This window comes from Cryptomeria japonica, chromosome 3, assembly GCF_030272615.1.
Source record: "Cryptomeria japonica chromosome 3, Sugi_1.0, whole genome shotgun sequence".
Classification (NCBI taxonomy): domain Eukaryota; kingdom Viridiplantae; phylum Streptophyta; class Pinopsida; order Cupressales; family Cupressaceae; genus Cryptomeria; species Cryptomeria japonica.
In genome coordinates, this window is record NC_081407.1 from 354,580,265 (window position 1) to 354,597,980 (window position 17,716).

General features: G+C 42.5%; 1 protein-coding gene across 1 annotated transcript in view; it reads right to left on the bottom strand.

Moving 5' to 3' along the window:
- Positions 1-4,091: 4,091 nt before the first annotated feature.
- Positions 4,092-17,716, bottom strand: part of LOC131079996 (uncharacterized) — a 228,909-nt gene continuing 215,284 nt past the window's right edge. The window contains exons 8-10 of the mRNA XM_058018045.1: positions 6,844-6,920; positions 4,432-4,505; positions 4,092-4,320 (exon numbers count right to left, since the gene is read on the bottom strand). Of these exons, the coding sequence (XP_057874028.1) occupies positions 4,301-4,320; positions 4,432-4,505; positions 6,844-6,920 (171 nt within the window). The 3' untranslated portion in view covers positions 4,092-4,300. The remainder of the gene's footprint in view (positions 4,321-4,431; positions 4,506-6,843; positions 6,921-17,716) is intronic.

Here is a 17,716-nt window from a genome sequence, read left to right on the forward strand (position 1 = left end):
TGAGTTAGAAGATCCAGTGTACAGGCTTTTGAGTTGAACAATGTAGTATGGTCTAGTTGGATAGTTGATCATTGTGCGGAATTAGTGGAGTAATTTTGGTAATTGTTTTTGCGATCGATGATGTTTAGCCGACATTTGGGTAGCTTGTGGACAATTCTTTTTGGTTTGCATATGCATTAGAGTTTGGATTGAGTCAACTATGTATACACGTTTCATCATTTGTATAGTATTCTTGAAGCCAACATGTAGAAGACCTAATTTCATGATGTGGATATATAAGACCCATAGATATGATCATTTTGGGTATCGATGGTTGTGTTGAAAGTGTTTGTGATCAATTGTGCACAGTTTCACGTGTGCAAGTGAACGATTTGTGCTCTGGAATACTGTAGAACATTAGAATAGAGGAATGTATCAAAGTAAGTGTTTTGTGCTTAACCGAAATTGTACTTTGGCATTTGTAGATGTTGTTTTTCAATTTAGACATTCCAGTTATCTTTTGTAAGAAGATTTTGTAAGGCAGTGAGCCTTCCCAAGGTTGTAGCCCCTTTTTCTTTGAGTAGTGAGTTCTAGGCAGTGTACTTGAATGCATGTGCATTCCATTGTAAAAAGTTATAGTCGAGTATACTCATTTTGTGGGTCTCATCTCCACTGTGGTTTTTCCCTTGACCAGGTTTTCCACATATAAAATCTTGGTGTTATGGTATTGTTGCTGATTGCTTTGTGTTTCTTTATCTCTCTTTTATTTATTTGCATTAAGCGATTGAAATAACAAGTTAATAAAGTTTAAAATTGCAGAACACTGATTCACTCCTCTTTGTGTTCCTTGATTCCAACAATTGGTATTAGAGCCTAGTCCCTCAGAAGAAGTATAACAACTTGAGGAGGATCCAGGAAGGAGATTCAATGGATTCTAGTAGTCTTCAACATCAACTAATTGTGGTAATTGAGGATCTTGATCAAGCCCAAGCTAAGGTCCGACAAATGAAAGCGAATCTTAAGGATGTTGAGAATTTCATTCAGTCACTAAAAGATCAGTTGAACAAGTCTAGGGAAAAGAGAAAGGAACTTGTTGATAAGCTAAAGGAGAAAGAAAGCGAAAGCGTAGATGACCAAGGCTTGAAAGAGAAGACAAAGTAATGTGAGAAACTTGCTAGGGATAATGTAGTCTAGAAAAATGAGATGGAATCTATAGTGATGAGGTTGACAAAGGAAATTGAAGGAAGAAATAAGAATGAAGAGAGTCTTAACCAATCCCTGAAAGACAAGTCCGATGAATGTTGCATACTTAATTGTGAGAATGATCAGTTGAAGCTTGAATTGCTGCAATCCAAGAACAGTGAGCAAGAGCTTGAAAGACAGATTATCACTCTTAGGGATGAACTTGCTACTGCTAATGAGTACAAGGAGAAGTTCAAGATTAGGTCAACTAAGCTTGATGAGCTACTACAAAGTCAGAAGAGTGAAGATGACAAGCGAAGACTTGGATTTGAAAAAGGTGAAAGCTCTGGATCTGGTCAAAAGTCTCAACATCAAAAGAACAAAGCTAAAAAGCCTTCGATAAGGCAACCTAATGCTCATCAGTTCAATGGTAACTGTTTTGTTTGCAATAAATTTGGTCATATGGATAGTCAATGCAAAAATAGAATGAATCAGAATGGTCCATCTTTCTCCGATTAGTGTTTCAATTGCAATAAGTATGGTCATAAATCAATTGAATGCAGAAGTATGGCAAATAACTCTTTCAATAGATCTGATAGTATTGATTGGTGAAATCTTGTTCATACTTTTGTTGGATGGATGATTTCCTTTCAATGTGCAAAGTTAGTCTAAGCCGTTTTTAATATGGATGTTTAACTTCTACTTGGAATGGTATTGTTCAATTGTTGGTATCCTTCCTAAGTGTGAAAACCTTAAGCATAACCTTAGAAGATTGCACCCACTTTGCGTAGTTGTCCGAGTGTGGCGAAACAGAGAGTCGTTTCCGGTTTCACCTAGTCATTACCATCTCTTGAATTCATAGGAATAACTTAGTAGTATAGAATCCTTAAACCTTCATCTTTTTTATCTTTTTTTTAGTCCTAAATCAAAAATCCAAAAACATAGAGCACAAATTGTTAAATCTGCCTAAGTTCAACTTGTGAATGATTTGAGTTTCGCACGTAAGTCCCCCTTGAGATTTTCAGCACACACTACCCAAGCAGCTATCCCACTAAAGTCGCTCGTTCGCACATATAAACCTTGGAGTCGTCTTGTGGTCTTCTCGCAATCTTGGCACAAGTAGTGATTTTGTTCAAGAGAGGATAGAATATCCTTGGATATTTTATTCTAATGTTCGGTATATGATAAAACGTACACCAACAATACCCTTTTAGGATAATAATATTTGGGTACCAACTTGTTATCCCTTTTTTGTTGCCTAAGAGACACTTGCAAGTACGTTTGAAGCTTAATGATCACCCACTTAAACATGCCACTAGTGCACTTTTATGCTGATCTACTTCTTGTTTAATCATGTTTTGTGCCACAACCAATTCACATTTAGGGTCAAAAGAACTCATACATGTTGAACATGCTCATTCATTACAAGCACTCATGGTTGGATTCTTATTGAAGAAAAAATAGGAAGATACCCATAGAGTACAATAAATGACATGATCTTGCTAAAAGTATGAAAAATAAGTTTTATACCACCATTTTACTAGTAATAACCAATGAGTGCATCAAGAAAGATGAAGCATTTGTAAGACCAAAGGGCATGAGTGAAAAAACATGATGACCTTCATGTGTCCAAAATGTAGTTTTAGAACATTCTCTTCTTTAATAAAGAAAAAGAAAGTAGTAAATTATTTAATTAGATTGACACTTTAAGAAGAGAACCTCCTCTTAATAACATACTGAATAGGTAAACAAGTAATCACAATATAAGCCGACAACCTATAATTATTATACTTGGGGCAACTTTCCTTAATCTTGACCATATTGAAATACAAATAGATAGCATTATACTGAAGATACAATTGTTGACGGCAAAGTTTAATGGATGCAATTTATAGTTGTTTGGTTGGCCATTCAAGTTCAAACCCCTACTACACTAGAATGCTCATAAGCCTTGTGCCCCTATTGGATTTCTATGCTCACAGGTTTGGAAGCTAGTCTTCAAAGTGCATGCTCTCATTAGTGTCTTGTTAGCCATGGGATTTCCTGATAGCCCGCACTAATCTATAAAAAAATAAAATGAAAAAGGGAAAGCACTCTATAACAATAAGCCATGCTTAGTTATTTATATTATTGACCAATATGACAAGCAATAAACTACCTAGATTACCATATCTATGAGCATACAGTTATTTAGCTCAGTATTACTCTTAGGATCATATAGATGCGTAAGATACTACACATGACATTAAGTGTTTTTTAATTAAAGTAGGCAACCTTGTGTTTTTATTGCTAGATTTTTCCATTATATTTCCCACATACAAAATTACTATAGAAAAGTTATCGGAAAAATCATAAAAATCATTTTCTATAAAGAAGTTAGTACTTGTCAAATGATGAAACATTGAGTGAACAAGAAATATGAACATTAGAATGACAATTATATAATTTCCAATCAATAATTTGACATCATCGTGATTTTCATTTTGTACTTGATTTCATGGCAACCTTCTAAAAACATACTTCTTTCTGATCAGTACAAACATATGCCATCCACTTCGTGCGTATCTATGTTCTTTACTGGCTTGAAGCACATATATTGACTGTTTGTACCTGTTTACTTAACTCGTACAGGCTTATTGGCCCCATTAATCTTCCGATTTATATTTCAAAAAATTCAATCTATATAATATTATTAATTCGTTTTGAATGGTGTAAAATTCTCGACTCTAACCTCTATCTAATGCAGATAAAATAGATCCTTAAACTGCTCATGTTTTGTATGCAAATGTTCAGTATCATGAAAGGGCTAATCTTCCCCGTGGTTTATTTTATTGACTCCTAAAATGTATGATTGAAAGATTTCCCTCCCACGCTATTGTAGATTGTATTGTTTTTGTTTTTTGTTTGAAATTGAACAGATCAAAATGCCAAAACAACAAGAGAAAAGCATTAAATATAATACATCACTGAAATTACATAGCAAGTGTGTTGCTTGAAGAATTATCTCAGTATAAGTCTCAATGAACTAGAACAATTGAGGCAGTGTCAAACAGCGTTTAATAAAACTAATATACCATTCCTTCCAACTTGAAGGGCAATCATATCCTGGTTGCTACATTTTGAATACATCCACGGAAACTCAAATTCTACAATTTGCAGCTGAAGCACAGTGGAAGACAACCCATGTTAGAAAGACTGTAGCCAACTATTAAGAATTAACATACAAGTTTTAAAGGGAAAATTTCGCCCGAGTGAAGAAATCTTCCTTACCACAATAGACGAACTGGTTAAAATCTAGTGTAACTCGACCCTGCTTTGTGGTGTCAAAAGTTGTGAACAAATTCCTGCAACATAAGGAGGCAAAATTAAAATGTACACTTAAAGTGAAAACAATTACTGAATATCAATAAGAATTCAAACTGCTATTTGGTAATTGATTTATGCATGTTGATATCTCTATGAAACTTTGCCTTCAGTCAATTTTGTAGTCATTAATCAGGTCATTCTCATCATGTTATCAATGTCAACTAAGTTTTCCTTTTGTCAAGCTGCCGAGTCATCTGGTCATGGTCTAGTTTTTCAATCAAGTTGCTTGCAGATTGCTTGAGATGGAGTATGCCGAGTGAAAAATAAAAGTTTCCTGATTGATAGTAGTTCCAACTGACAGTAGTGGATAGAAGAGAAGGAATTGGCAAAGCATGAGTCTGCATGCAAGATTGGCAAAGGTCTAAGTAAACTCCTCCAGCATGCTATCTTTTTGGCAAAATCAGCAATAGGCAAGATCCAAAGAAAAGTTAAAGAGAAGCACACTTTTCAAGTGGCAAAGATAACTCAGAGTTCTGTCTGATATGAGGGAAAGGTAGAGGTGTTAAGGAAAATCCGCTAAAGCTTCTAGTGTTTGAAATTGTCAAAGAATGGCATACAAACTAGATGGTTCGTCCCTTGCAAAATCATGTCCAAAAGTTGGCAATAACACTGACAAAGCATGCCTGTACTGGGCTGGCTAAATTTTTGTGTGATTTAGACAAACATGTGACAAAATGCCAAGTAATGACATTTGCTAAAACATTGACTATTTACTTGTTTCAAAGTAATATAACAACTGTAGTATTTTCTGGATACATTTTTCACCAAAATACATTCATCACGTTGCAATATATGAAGAGGATCGAATCAATATAAAATTTAAAATTCTTATTAAGATAAGACTATTTTGGAACTGCTGTTACAGACAGAGATAATTCAGATCGGTACCTTTTTAAATTCTCCACTTGTCTGATACAACTGCTGGAAAAATTAACACAGACGATGAGGACTCAATTTGCAGCCCGAATTACATAGAACGGTGCAGAATTTGTATGACAGCTGATGTAGAGGGCATTAGACTCCCTTCCACATAAAAATAGTTGGCGGGAGCTAAGTATGCAAAATTATTTCATTGCAAATAAGCATAGAATGTATTATTTATAAGAGTAAATTAGTAGTCGTACTAGTTTATGGGCCTTCCGTACCACGTTGAGGGAAGTGTTGACATTTTAAATGATATCGCAGGTTTATTTGGTGGAGTCCTAGAGCCAATAGGACTGTCCTAACCCTTGCATCCAGCATTAGTGTTGTTTGCATACTCTTTAAAGCTAAGTTTCCGGTTCATGGGCTTTGGGTTTTCTAGTACAAAAACTATATATATATAGTCTAGAAGCATGAATTAAGAACAGAATATCACATAGCATCATGCAAACAAAAAAACCACCATAAACTTGTATCATAGCAACATTATCATACCATTATAGCAACATATACTTCAAGTTCAATATCAAAATAGTAATATTGAGTTCACGTATAATGAATATGCAGAGATTTGCAACAAGGGATATGTATTATGTAGATTTTTATGATCATGATTCATCATTGGCCTATTACTTGCTTAGACTTAAAGTTTGATGGGGTTTTGGGGGCAACACCAAAAGGAGGCTGAGGGTAGCACCCTTTGTGGGAGTTTGAGGGTGAGAAAGAGAGGGGTAAATAAATAGGTCTAGATAGAGGTAGAGAGAGAATAGAGTAAGAAAGGAAAGAGTGAGATAGAGGTAGAGAGAGAGGAGAGAGGAAGAGTGCTAGGGAGAAAGATAGGTCTAGAGTTCAGGGCAGATAAAGTGAGTGAGATAGAGAGAGCAAGAGAATGCTGAGATGAATCAGTAATTGAAAATTGATAACTACACACTGAGAACATAAACCTGCTCATAATCACACTGGTACGTTTGTGAAATACACTTGCCAACTTAACAAGACCATTGAACATTGCAAGCTGCTACAAGAATCCATGAACAATTACGGAACATTATGTAATCCTATTGTCGAAACCCTCTAATCACACATTCCAAATCCAACCTATTGTATTGTTTCTTATCATATGAAATGTATAACAGATACTCATTTCCTACAAGTTATAGATTTGTGCATAGAACAACTAAATAAAAATGCAATCTTTTATTATATTTGAGAAAGCCAAGTAAAGCACATTCAGTGAGATGAGATGTATTGCAGTCAAAGCAAAGCACGTCAATAAAAAATTCATCACAAGCAGTAATGTGAAACATTAGATATGTCCCTTCTCACTGCAATAAGTTTATTTTACTTTAAAGATTGCTTTAAAATTGAAGAAATTGCTTAGGAGAAATGCTTTACTTGGCAGATTGTAAAAAAATACAAAGTGAAATAAAGTCATCGAGACGGAACCTCCCCTGTTTAGTCCGATCGAAGCTCTGTAAAATAAACAATTAAAACAAATAAGGTAAACATTATCTGCTTGTGAAAGGAAAAATTACATTACCTACTAAACAAGATTGGCAATGCTTTTCATCAATGGATCATACATAAAGAACAAAAGACAGCACATGTTGATCGGCATTCCTCATTGCACCTTTTAATCCAAATGGTGTCTTATTGCAATGCATGTCATTCACGACTTGCCGTGCACATCAAACAGTAATCTCAAGAATTATCTTGGTGAATAAATTACAAATGAAATGGATTAACATATTGCAGGGAAAGAATACAAGAGTGCTACAGAACCAGACCTGGGGTAAATTAGTAATTAACACTCCATATGGCTGGAACTCAGATGTGTAATAAGCCAGAGCAATTATTTATTAGCAAAATAACATAGAAAAAAAGTGGACTTCAATTCAATGAACAATGTATGAATGACCAGCAGGATATTGCAGCAAAGTACACAATAACCAAGAGAAGATAGTATCTACCTTAACTGAAACTATTATAGAGAATACTAAAAAGGACACAAAATATTGCAGCTAGCTATATGTTTCCTTAGGTGAACATTGAGATAAGTAGTCCAGTGCCTCCATTACAATGTGTCTCATGCGACAAGAATGGATTTTGTGAACATGTGCACAAATTTTCTGTTTAAAGGCTTTATGACTTTATGTTGTATGACGAAACATCTCTACTTGGAGGAAAAGGCAATGGAGTATAGATTTCCTACCAAATCAACAGAAAATTCCTTCAAAATCCAGGCAGCTGGGAAAAACCATGGAATAAAATTTGTTAATCAGTAAAACCCTGGGTTGGAAAGCTTTCACAGGAGCCTTCATAAATCTGAAACCATACTTCTGGAACAAAGAGCAAAAGTCACTTAAACAAGGGATGAATGTTACATTAGGATTTTCACCCCAAACTACTTGGAAATCTAGACCATCCACAACGTAATATCTTTAGGCCCCACCTGTGGCAATCATCTATCCTAAAGAACTAATAGGATATATACTCCATGGGTGCATAAAATATGTTGTACAGATGTTGCCAATTGTATAAGAACACGACAATGTTAATAATATGAGACAGATTGAAAAGCTGTAAATACAGTCAAGGGTTTTGCAGACAAGTAGCCAATAGGGGTTTTGAGATTGCAGCCAGGTAGCCGGCAAGGGGTTTTTGGTTTTGTGGCAGCACAATTTCAAAAGCAAATGAATATGGGCGCCAGAAGGTGCTTTGTCTGATGGGGAAATTGGCTTTTGGTGGGTCCAGAGGTTGCAGTTAAAGCAGAGCAAAGGATAGTCAAGACTTTTTTACGGTGGGCCTTTCCACAAGCCTTTGGTGGGCTCTAATCTCCTCAAAGAAGCCTTTCCAACAACAGACTGTTGTCAGTAGGCAGACAGGTAAACCTTGTTTTTGCAGTCGTTCTATTTGATATTTTTTTTCTTTTGTATTTTGGAAACCAAAGAACCAACAAGCATATAAAATGCAAAAGTAATTTTTGGTCCTATTGAAACAAACCACTTAAGTCAAGTGAAAATTGCATCATCAGAGGACAATGGGTTCGGGTTGATGCAAAGCAATTTCAGGGCATCCTAAAATGTAGGCTTGCCCATTTAAAATGGGCATAGACAAGTGTTTACCCTCTAGGTGAACAGTTTAGAACATACAGATAGAACACTAAACGCAGAATAATAATGCCATATATATCAGATAAAACATAAGAAATGCTATTCCATTCATAATCATGTGTGTCTTTACAAGTTACCTTCCAAGGTATATAAAGGTACCGAGGGGGTGCGAGGGGTAACCATGGCACCCATAACTACCATCCCTCAGTTACCGAGCTAACAACAACAAATACTACTTAATTCACTAGTTTTATTCTCATACAATATTGCCGCCAACATCATCTCCCCCAAAAAGAAAGGTGGTCTCTGGACGACTTACAAACAAAATGGGGAATACATTGCTACAACAAAACCCAAAATCAAAAACTAAGGGGGTGCAAAGGGCATCCCTGATGAAGAAGGTGCCGGTGGTGGTGTAGTGGTGGAAGCCAATCGCCCACGCAACTCGCATACCTGCTTAGTCCTCCTCTTCAGATCTAGTTCTACCACCATCTGCCTCTCCATTGCAGTCTTAACCATATAGGTTGCCTCCAATACCTCCTTATCCTTCTTGTCGATGCTCTCCAGTGCACTAACCAATCGAGTCTCTAACAGAGCTCTGGATGCTCTCTCCTCTTCCAGCTGCATAACCAAAGCAGACTTATCCGCTACCAGAATGTCCATTGTTGTCCGCGTTTGTGCCAATGTAGCCTCAATCTCCTAAAACCTTGCAGCCAGCTCCTCCCAAGCCGTCACTGCTGCTACGCGCAAGGCCTCAACTGTGGATGCCATATGCTCTGTCCTTCGGAGCTCAAGATAGCCTTCTCGGAAGGCCTGCTCCACCTCTCTCGATAAGGACTACATCCGGGTCTCGCCAACCCCCTCAGTGAGGCGCCAAGCCTCCAGCATCCCCAGGTTCTCCATCTCAGGCCACCCGACCGACTCAAAACACCTCACAAACTCTTCTTTGCATCCGGTGCGGACAAAAGTCAACAACCTCTCCATCCGCTCGACCATGGCAGCATCCTTCTGGAGTCTCGCAAGGGTCACAAGCCGCTACGCTCCTAGAGTCATCTCGGCAATGAACTCCTCAAACTCTCCCACACCCTGCTGCACTCCCACAAGCACCCCCTCCTCTCTGTAAGAACTGGTTACTACATCCATTGAGGGTGAAGCAACCCTCTGAAGCACCCTACTACTGGGAGAACTCCCTTCCTCGAGATCAATGTATCCAGAGAATGCATCTCCCTGCCTGGAGATAGAGAGGCCTCCCCTACAGGTGCCACGGGTGTGAGCTGGTAGCGGCTCAACCAGGCATTGAGGTCATCCTAGAGAGCGCCTGCTTCCATCATTACCTCCTGCATATAACCTGGCACACCCGGACAATCTTGCTCCATGGAGGCCCCCGCACCTGCCAAGATACCCAACTCATCTTACTGAACTGAGGCCACCCCAGAGTCGATCTCTGCTGTGGTCTCGACTATCGGTGGTGTCATAGCCATCGTCCCCCGAGGCTGCCCAAAGCCAAGTACTGGCACTGTGGTGACTATGCTGACTGTCCTGAATGACTGTGGCACCGCCAACTGACAAGTCTCCGATAGGCGTGTTGGTGTAAACTGGACCCGAGCCGGGTGCGATGCTAGAGCAGTACTGGCTGGTGCGAACCCTTCGACGCCCATCGACTCCATTACCTCCTCTTCCGGCAATTGGTCACCCCTTCTTCCTGCCAACCGGAAACTCCCTCCGCTCACCTGGGAGGTGTCCGCGGATTCCTCCCTGCCGCTATCAGTATCCTCCTCCTCTGCGTCAGACTCTTCTGTGTCGGACTCTGTTTCTGACATGGCAGGCTTCTTCCTTTTAGTGCCCAAACGTGCCTCAGCGCCATGTGCCAAGACATCCAAATGCGACCAGTAAAATATAGGCGGCTAGTCCGGTGCAACACGACCTTGTGGCTCCAATGGCTGTGAGCCTGGGGTGATCTGCGTGCGGACTGCATTGAGAAATAACCCAATGGCGTGATGTGGCATGTAAAATTTCTTATACTGGAGGGTCATGAATTCGTCCATCCTATCCGCCAACAGTGATGCCCAATCATACACCACTCCATTGTGCAGCCCATTCATCAACACAATTTGTGCAATAGCTATATCAGACGCGCAACTGGCACCTATAAGGCAACTCTTTACTACGGACAACAAGCATCGCCATACTCCCTTTGCCAAAAATGTTATCCCGCAACATCAACTATAGCAAGGTGGCACCGTTGTCTGGAGTGATTTTTTGCGAAGTATCACTTTTTTTTCCTGTCATCCCAGGTATGCCAAACACCCTTCTGAACTCGCTTGCCGTGAAGGAAACAGTTATCCGCTGGTGCTGGTAGTCAAATACAGACTGGTGGCGGTGTCTATCATAGGTGCCAATCATGGCACGCAAAAGTACCTCAAAATCTTTTATGCCAAAAACTGGCATTTGGAAAGCCCAATGTACCTGTGCCTCCTGAAGATTTTTCTTTATTGGGTCGTTGTGAGGTGTCTTCGCCCACCAATTCCTGCAATCTATTCCATTAAGACCCTCAAACATAATATTGTCCTTCGTTACCTCTTCCTTGTCCTTTGTCAACTGGGTTTTTGGACGATGCTTCTTGCTTTTTTGAGTGCTGCTCATCCCAAGGCTGCCTGCAATACACACACCAGATGGCAAAACTCGCTTGCCTGTGTCTGCACTTGATTCTGAAGTTCTTCGCCCTCCCTATAACTTGTCTTCTAATGGCTGCAACCGTTTTCTCCAATCCGCCTTATTCCTGTTTGTGTCCATTGATCCCCGATTAATTTCCTTAATCTGCTTTTATAGCTTTTTTTTTAAAACTTTCTTGCACCCGCCACTTTCTCCTTCCAACAGCCAGCATTTCCCTTTCAGCTCTCGCCGTACTGTGTATGGCTTATGGTGTACGGTGTACAGCGTGCGATGACGATCTTCGGCTCTCCTTCTTCCGCAATTTCTTTCCTTTCCTCCTTTGTCTGCACAGTCGTACGGTTGTGCAGAGTCTGTAGTGTTTGAGCGCCACGGGGTATATATGGGTGTGCGGGGGCACCTGCCTCACCGCACGGTGGACTCGTCACCCCACCGTTTGGTGAGTGCCACCGTACGACGCACTTTTTCTTTTTTGCCGTACAATCACCTATCGTACGAACTCGTACGACTGTACAGTTTTTTTTTGTTTTTTTTAAATGATTATTTCTTCAGGAGGATGCGGGATCAATCGCCCGTCTCTGTTCGTGATACTATTTTAATTTCGACCCATTGACGGCGTCTGGCATCTCCTTCCATTCGAGCGTCCACAACTTAATCGCCCCGTTGGCATTGACCTCACGTACCTTGAAGAGGCCTAGCCATCGTACTTTAAATTTTCCGAGTTTGATTTCGTTCCCCTCCCATTGAATTTCAACACTAATTGCCCCGGAGTAAACTTCATTCGCCTAAGATGCTTGTCGTGCCAGACCTTCCGTCTTTGTTGGGCTGCCTCTGTGGCCCATTGTGCCATCATTCTTTTTTCGTCCAGCTTGCTCAAGGCATGCAATCTCTCCCTCAGGCTCTCCATATCCGCGAGTTTGTTCTCCACTGCAATGCGAAGGCTTGGCACCATGAATTCCGCTGGCACGACAGCTTCTTGCCCATACATGAGTTGGAACGGAGTCTGGCCAGTGGTCACCTTGTAGGTTGTGCGGTAGGCCCACAAGACCAATGGTAATTTTTCTTCCCAGTATTCTCCCTCGACATCGCACGACTTGTAGATTACGCCCAGGAGAATCATGTTGGTAGCCTCGGCCTGCCCATTGGCTCGCAGGTAATAGGGGCTAGACAATGAATGGAAAATCTTAAATTTCGTAGTGAGGTGTTTAATAATGTGGTTCAAAAAATGTCCACCCCTATCACTCGTCAACTGCATAGGGATCCCATATCGTGTAATGATTTGCTCATAGATGAATCTTGCTGTACTTACGACCGAGTTGTCAGGTAGGGCCTGCGCTTCAACCCACTTGGTTAAATATTTCGTGGCTACCACAATGTAGCGACACCTCCTAGCGCGGCTCGCCTTGAGTGGCCCAATAAAATCCAGCCCCCAGTGCTCGAATAGTTGTTGAGCATGTGAAGGGTCGAGGGGCATGAAATCCCTTTTCAGCGGCCTCCCTGCTCTCTGACACGTATCACAACCTACTACCCAATCTCTCGCATCATTATACAATGTAGGCCACCAAAGGCCTGCTAGCAACACTTTTCTTGCCTTAGTGTCCGGTCGCATATGGCCTCCCGCGGGCCCCTCATGTGCCTCCCTCACGACGCTTGGCACCTCTTCCTCCATCACACACTGACGTAACACCTCATCGGGCCCCATTTTATATAATAAACCATTAATCAGCTAGAACTTGCGGCTTCTCAACACAAGTTTTCTTCGTTCTCCCGGTGGCATGCCTTGGGGGAATACGGAGGTCGAGAGATATTCCCCGATGGCAATATACCATGGTGGTAGTACTGCGATCTTGAATAGGTGGGCATCTGGAAAGTCGTCATTTACCCCCTCTAGCAGCTCTTCGGATCTGATCCGAGACAATTGGTCAGCAATGACATGGCTCTTGCCTAGCCATACAATTATTGTGAACGTGAACTACTGAAGTAGCAATAGCCACTTGCTTATCCTGCCTTGGATGATGGGTTTGTTTACCAGGTACATCAAGGCCTGATGGTCCACATAGAAGGTGAAGGGTGTCGCCAACAAGTAGTGTCAAAAATTTTGTACGGCATAGACTATTCCTAGGGCCTCCCTCTTGGTGGTACTGTAGTTCTTCTCGGCTTTCGACATCAACCAACTCACAAAATAGATGGGGTGATCCAACCCGTGTGCCCCTTTGTGAGCCAGTATAGCCCCAATGGCATAGTTCGAGGCGTCCATGTGTACGTGGAATTCTCGGTCCTAGTTTGGATAGGCCAGAATGAGTGCTGCCACCAGTCTCGTCTTGAGTTCCTCGAATGCTTCCCCTTGTGCCGATTCCCATATGTATGGTCGCCCTTTCTAGTTAGTTTGTCCAATGGAAATGAAAGTTGGGCAAAGTTCTTGATGAACTTCTGGTAATATCCAATGTGGCCCAAAAAGGACTTGACTCCTGTCACATCAATGGGCGACTCCATTTCCACAATTACCCGTACCTTATCCGGGTCAGTTTTCAATCCAGCTTTACAAATGATATGGCCCAGCAACTTCCCTTGTGGTACCATAAATCGGCATTTCTGTGGATTTAAGGTGAGCCTGGCCCTTCAGCATCTCTCCATGCACTCTCTTAGTGCCACCAAGTGAGCATCTTCGCTACTGAAAATCGACCAGTCATCCAAAAAGGCTTTAAAATTTTCCACCGACATCTTGTCGAAGATGTGGACTATCCTCTGAAAGGTTGTGGGAGCATTGCACAACCCGAATGCCATCCGATTGTATGCATAGACTCCATCTTCCACCACAATGGTGGTCTTCAACTTTTTCTCCTCAGCTATCGAAATCTGGTTGTATCCTGAGAAGCTGTTGAGAAATGAGTACATTTCATGGCCAGCCACCTCCTCAAGGATACTGTCTGTGAAGGGTATAGGAAACGGGTCCTTGATGTTGACTGTGTTCAGGCACCGAAAATCCACGCAGATGTGGATCTGGTTGGCCTCCTTCTTGAGTAAGATCACAATCGGCGAGACCCACTCACTTGTCTCCACCCGAAATATGATGTCGGCCTCCAGCATCCGTTCGATCTCCTCGTTCACCTTGGCAACATAGTTTTTATTCATTCGCTACAGCCTCTTTCATACCGGCTTGGCTCCCGGGACCAATGGTATTCGATGGACACATTTCTGGCGGGACCCCCTTCAGATTCTTGTAGAATAACACGAATACATCCTTGTATTCCAGGAAGATTTTGAATGCTCCAGCCTTCAGCACCGAGGTCCAATCATCACCTACCCAAATATTTCGGGGGTTGGCAGTGTCTCCCAAGTTTGTCTCCTTCACGATGGGGTCTTTGTACCGCATGGCCTATCCTTTGAAAATTCGTACGCTGGAACATCATTTACTTTAGCGTCTCCCTCCTTGTATTTTGGCGGAAACTCGTCCTTCTCGTCCTCAATCTCTAGCATGTGACAAGCAAGGTGAAACACTTCATAGTCTTCCATTTGCCAATGGAAGAGTCCATTCAGTGAGGAAGTGTCATCTTCTGAACATCCACCAAGTTCAAGCACTCCTTCCTCATTTGGTTCCCTCTCGTCTTTACCTTCATAAGAGTCCCACTCCCATCTATTTGAATCCTCCAAATCCGAGTTAGATGACGCAAGTTCCTCGCCGACAACTTGGGTCCTTAGATCAATGGTGTACTTCCGCCCCCCCTTTCTCCATGGAAAGGGTGTTCTTCTTCTAGTCATGGTTCACCTTTGCTCTAACCAGCCACCCTCTCCCTAAGATGGCGTCGTACCCCTTCTTCTTGAGTGGGATTACAACAAAATCTAGTAGGAAGGGTTGTGTGCTGATGGTCACCGGCTGGGCCATCAGGGTGCCGAGTGGCTTGATGTCGTGCTGGTCTGCACCTACCAAGTTGAACGTGGGTGGCCATAGTGTTGGCTTCCCGAGCTTCTTCCACGTATCCTCTGGCAGTACATTCACCCCCGAACCTCCGTCCACGATGGTGTCTTTGAGGATAGCCCAGAGAATTCCCATCTCTACTACCGCAGGATGCCGACCACTATTTAAGGCCAACAACATTGGGTCAATCGAGGGGCTGACCGAAACTTCTGCTCGTGTCGCACACAAAGGTGCCTATGTAGTGGTTTGTATGGAACTAAAAATGGCGGTTCTCAACTGTGGCATTGTCTCTAGAAGGTCATTTACCCTTATAGGCACTTCCATCTGCAGTACTTGCCCAATTATGTTATTTTCGGCTTCTGTATGGGATGATGTACTCACCACCTCTTTGTTCCGTCGTTCGGCCATCATCTCATGCTCAATATTGGCTTTTGCCTCCCATAATCTCTCCTCCGTACGGGGGTCGGGATAAGTGGCCTTTTTGGTCTGAGCCCGAGTGATTGCCAATACTTCTTTCTTCCCAGTCTTTTCAATGTTGACGAGGTTAACCCCTAGCTTGGAGCAATTTGTCTCATCGTGGTCTCCAGGACCACACCATCTACACAAGTGTTGTGATGCTTCCTCTTTCTGGCAATCCCGCGCAAAGTGTCCCCACTGGTTGCATGCCCGACACTGAATCATCGGCTGTCCCTTGGCATCATATTGCATTCAACTCCGATTATTGCTATTATTATTGTTGCCTCTTCCTCCCCTTTGGTTACCTCTGTAATCGCTAGATGATGCCGTGGTGTTGGCTTGGGGCTGCGATGTGCCTGTTGTTGCTGACGGCTGCTCCTGGGTGAAGGGCACTTGGTTCCCGCGTGTCTTCATGTTGTAGGGACATTCTTTGGTAGAATGTCCCAACATTTGGCAAATATCGCAGAAGGCCTTTTTTGGACAAGAGCCTTTTGTGTGGCCTTCCTCCTTACATTTTGTGCACCATACTTCTTCATTTTTGCTGGTGCTTCCCTTCATACTCTTGAATTCCTTCATCATGCGGTGCATATCCTTTTGAAGGGCTTGCACCTTTTTACTCGACCCCTCGTCGCTGCTACTTCTGTCGAAGGAGTCCTCTCCAGAGGATCTATCCTTCTTTTCCCTAGATGTCTTCCCTTCACTCTCCAGGTCCATTGCTCCGTTATAGGCATCGTCGTAAGATGTGGGGCTTACAATTTTCATTTTCCTTCTGACCGACGATTTTAAGCCCTCCACAAACCACCTTTTCTTTAACCCATCGTCGGGCTAGTTATCCATTCTCCCCAATAATTCCTTGAGGCGTCGGCTATATGCGCCGATGGTCTCACTTTTCTCTTGCTTGGTGCTCAAGATTTTTGCTACAATTTCATTATCATCTCTGAGGAGTCGAAACTCCTTTTCAAAGGCTTTGTGCAATGCATCCCAAGTTGTCAGTTGGGTTTTGTCACCATCCGAGTACCAATCGATGGCTACTCCTCGTAAGGTGGCGGGAAATTGTACCACCCATTCCGCCCTATCGATCACGCCATTGGCCGACCAGATTGTCTCACATGTACGGCAGTGCTGTACGGGGTCTTCTTTCCCATCTCCCATAAACTTTGGTAATTTTTGCCAATTCGCCATTACGTTTCTTGGCAGTGGCCCGGTCTGCCCTCCGGCGTACGAATTTAATCCTCCAGGAACTCCTCCTCCAGGCACTGGTCCTCCCGAAGGTACTCCGCCGAGATTTGGTCCGTTGGGTCCCACCAAGTTGCTCTGACTACCAGGGTTTGATGAGCCTGCCCTGAACAGATTGCTTCTACTACTGTGACCTTGTGTCCTCCCGACACCTTCGGTCGCACCGGTATCCTTGGCCTCTCTGTCCTTGGTCTCTGTCTCGTCTTCCCTCCTAGTCTCGGCACCTCTGTATGGCGTGTACGGCTCTACCATACTCCCGTCACCAATCTCCTCCAATGTTAGGGAAAGGCCCCCAAACCGTTTCCTAGTGGTTTCTATTAGTGTGGAAACCTAGCCCTCGCCAGAGCCATTGCTGCCATTTCCGCCGCTTCCTTCCTCGGCAATCGTCTTAAATCTTCTTCTTTGTTCTACTTGTTGTTCGAGAATTAATGCTCGTTGGGTGGCTTCAAAGTCCCCAATGTATTCCTTCTTATTTTTGTCCTTATTTAGGAGATTGGGCATTAATTCTAAATTCTTCTTATGCAATAGAACAAGGCATCATATTGAAAAGAACACTTTTATTAATTCATCCCTGGTATACAATGCATGCCCGAACACATTTAGGGGTTATTCATCTCTCAGTCGGTTTCATTGCGCTCCTCCTCTTGGCACTCGTGAAACTCCCGTAGGATTTGTTGGTGTCGGTTCTCCCGATAGGTGTCTTCCCTATGGTTTTGGAGAGAGAAAAATGCCTGTGCCAGAAGGTTGGGCAGATCACCAAGCGCACTCCACACAACGTCCTCTGGAACATCTTTGGTGGTGGCTTCCCTTCGTACGTGTGTTTCAATTGCCACCTGGAGGATGCAGGAGAAGTCTTTCGTAAGCGCTTTTTCTCCCT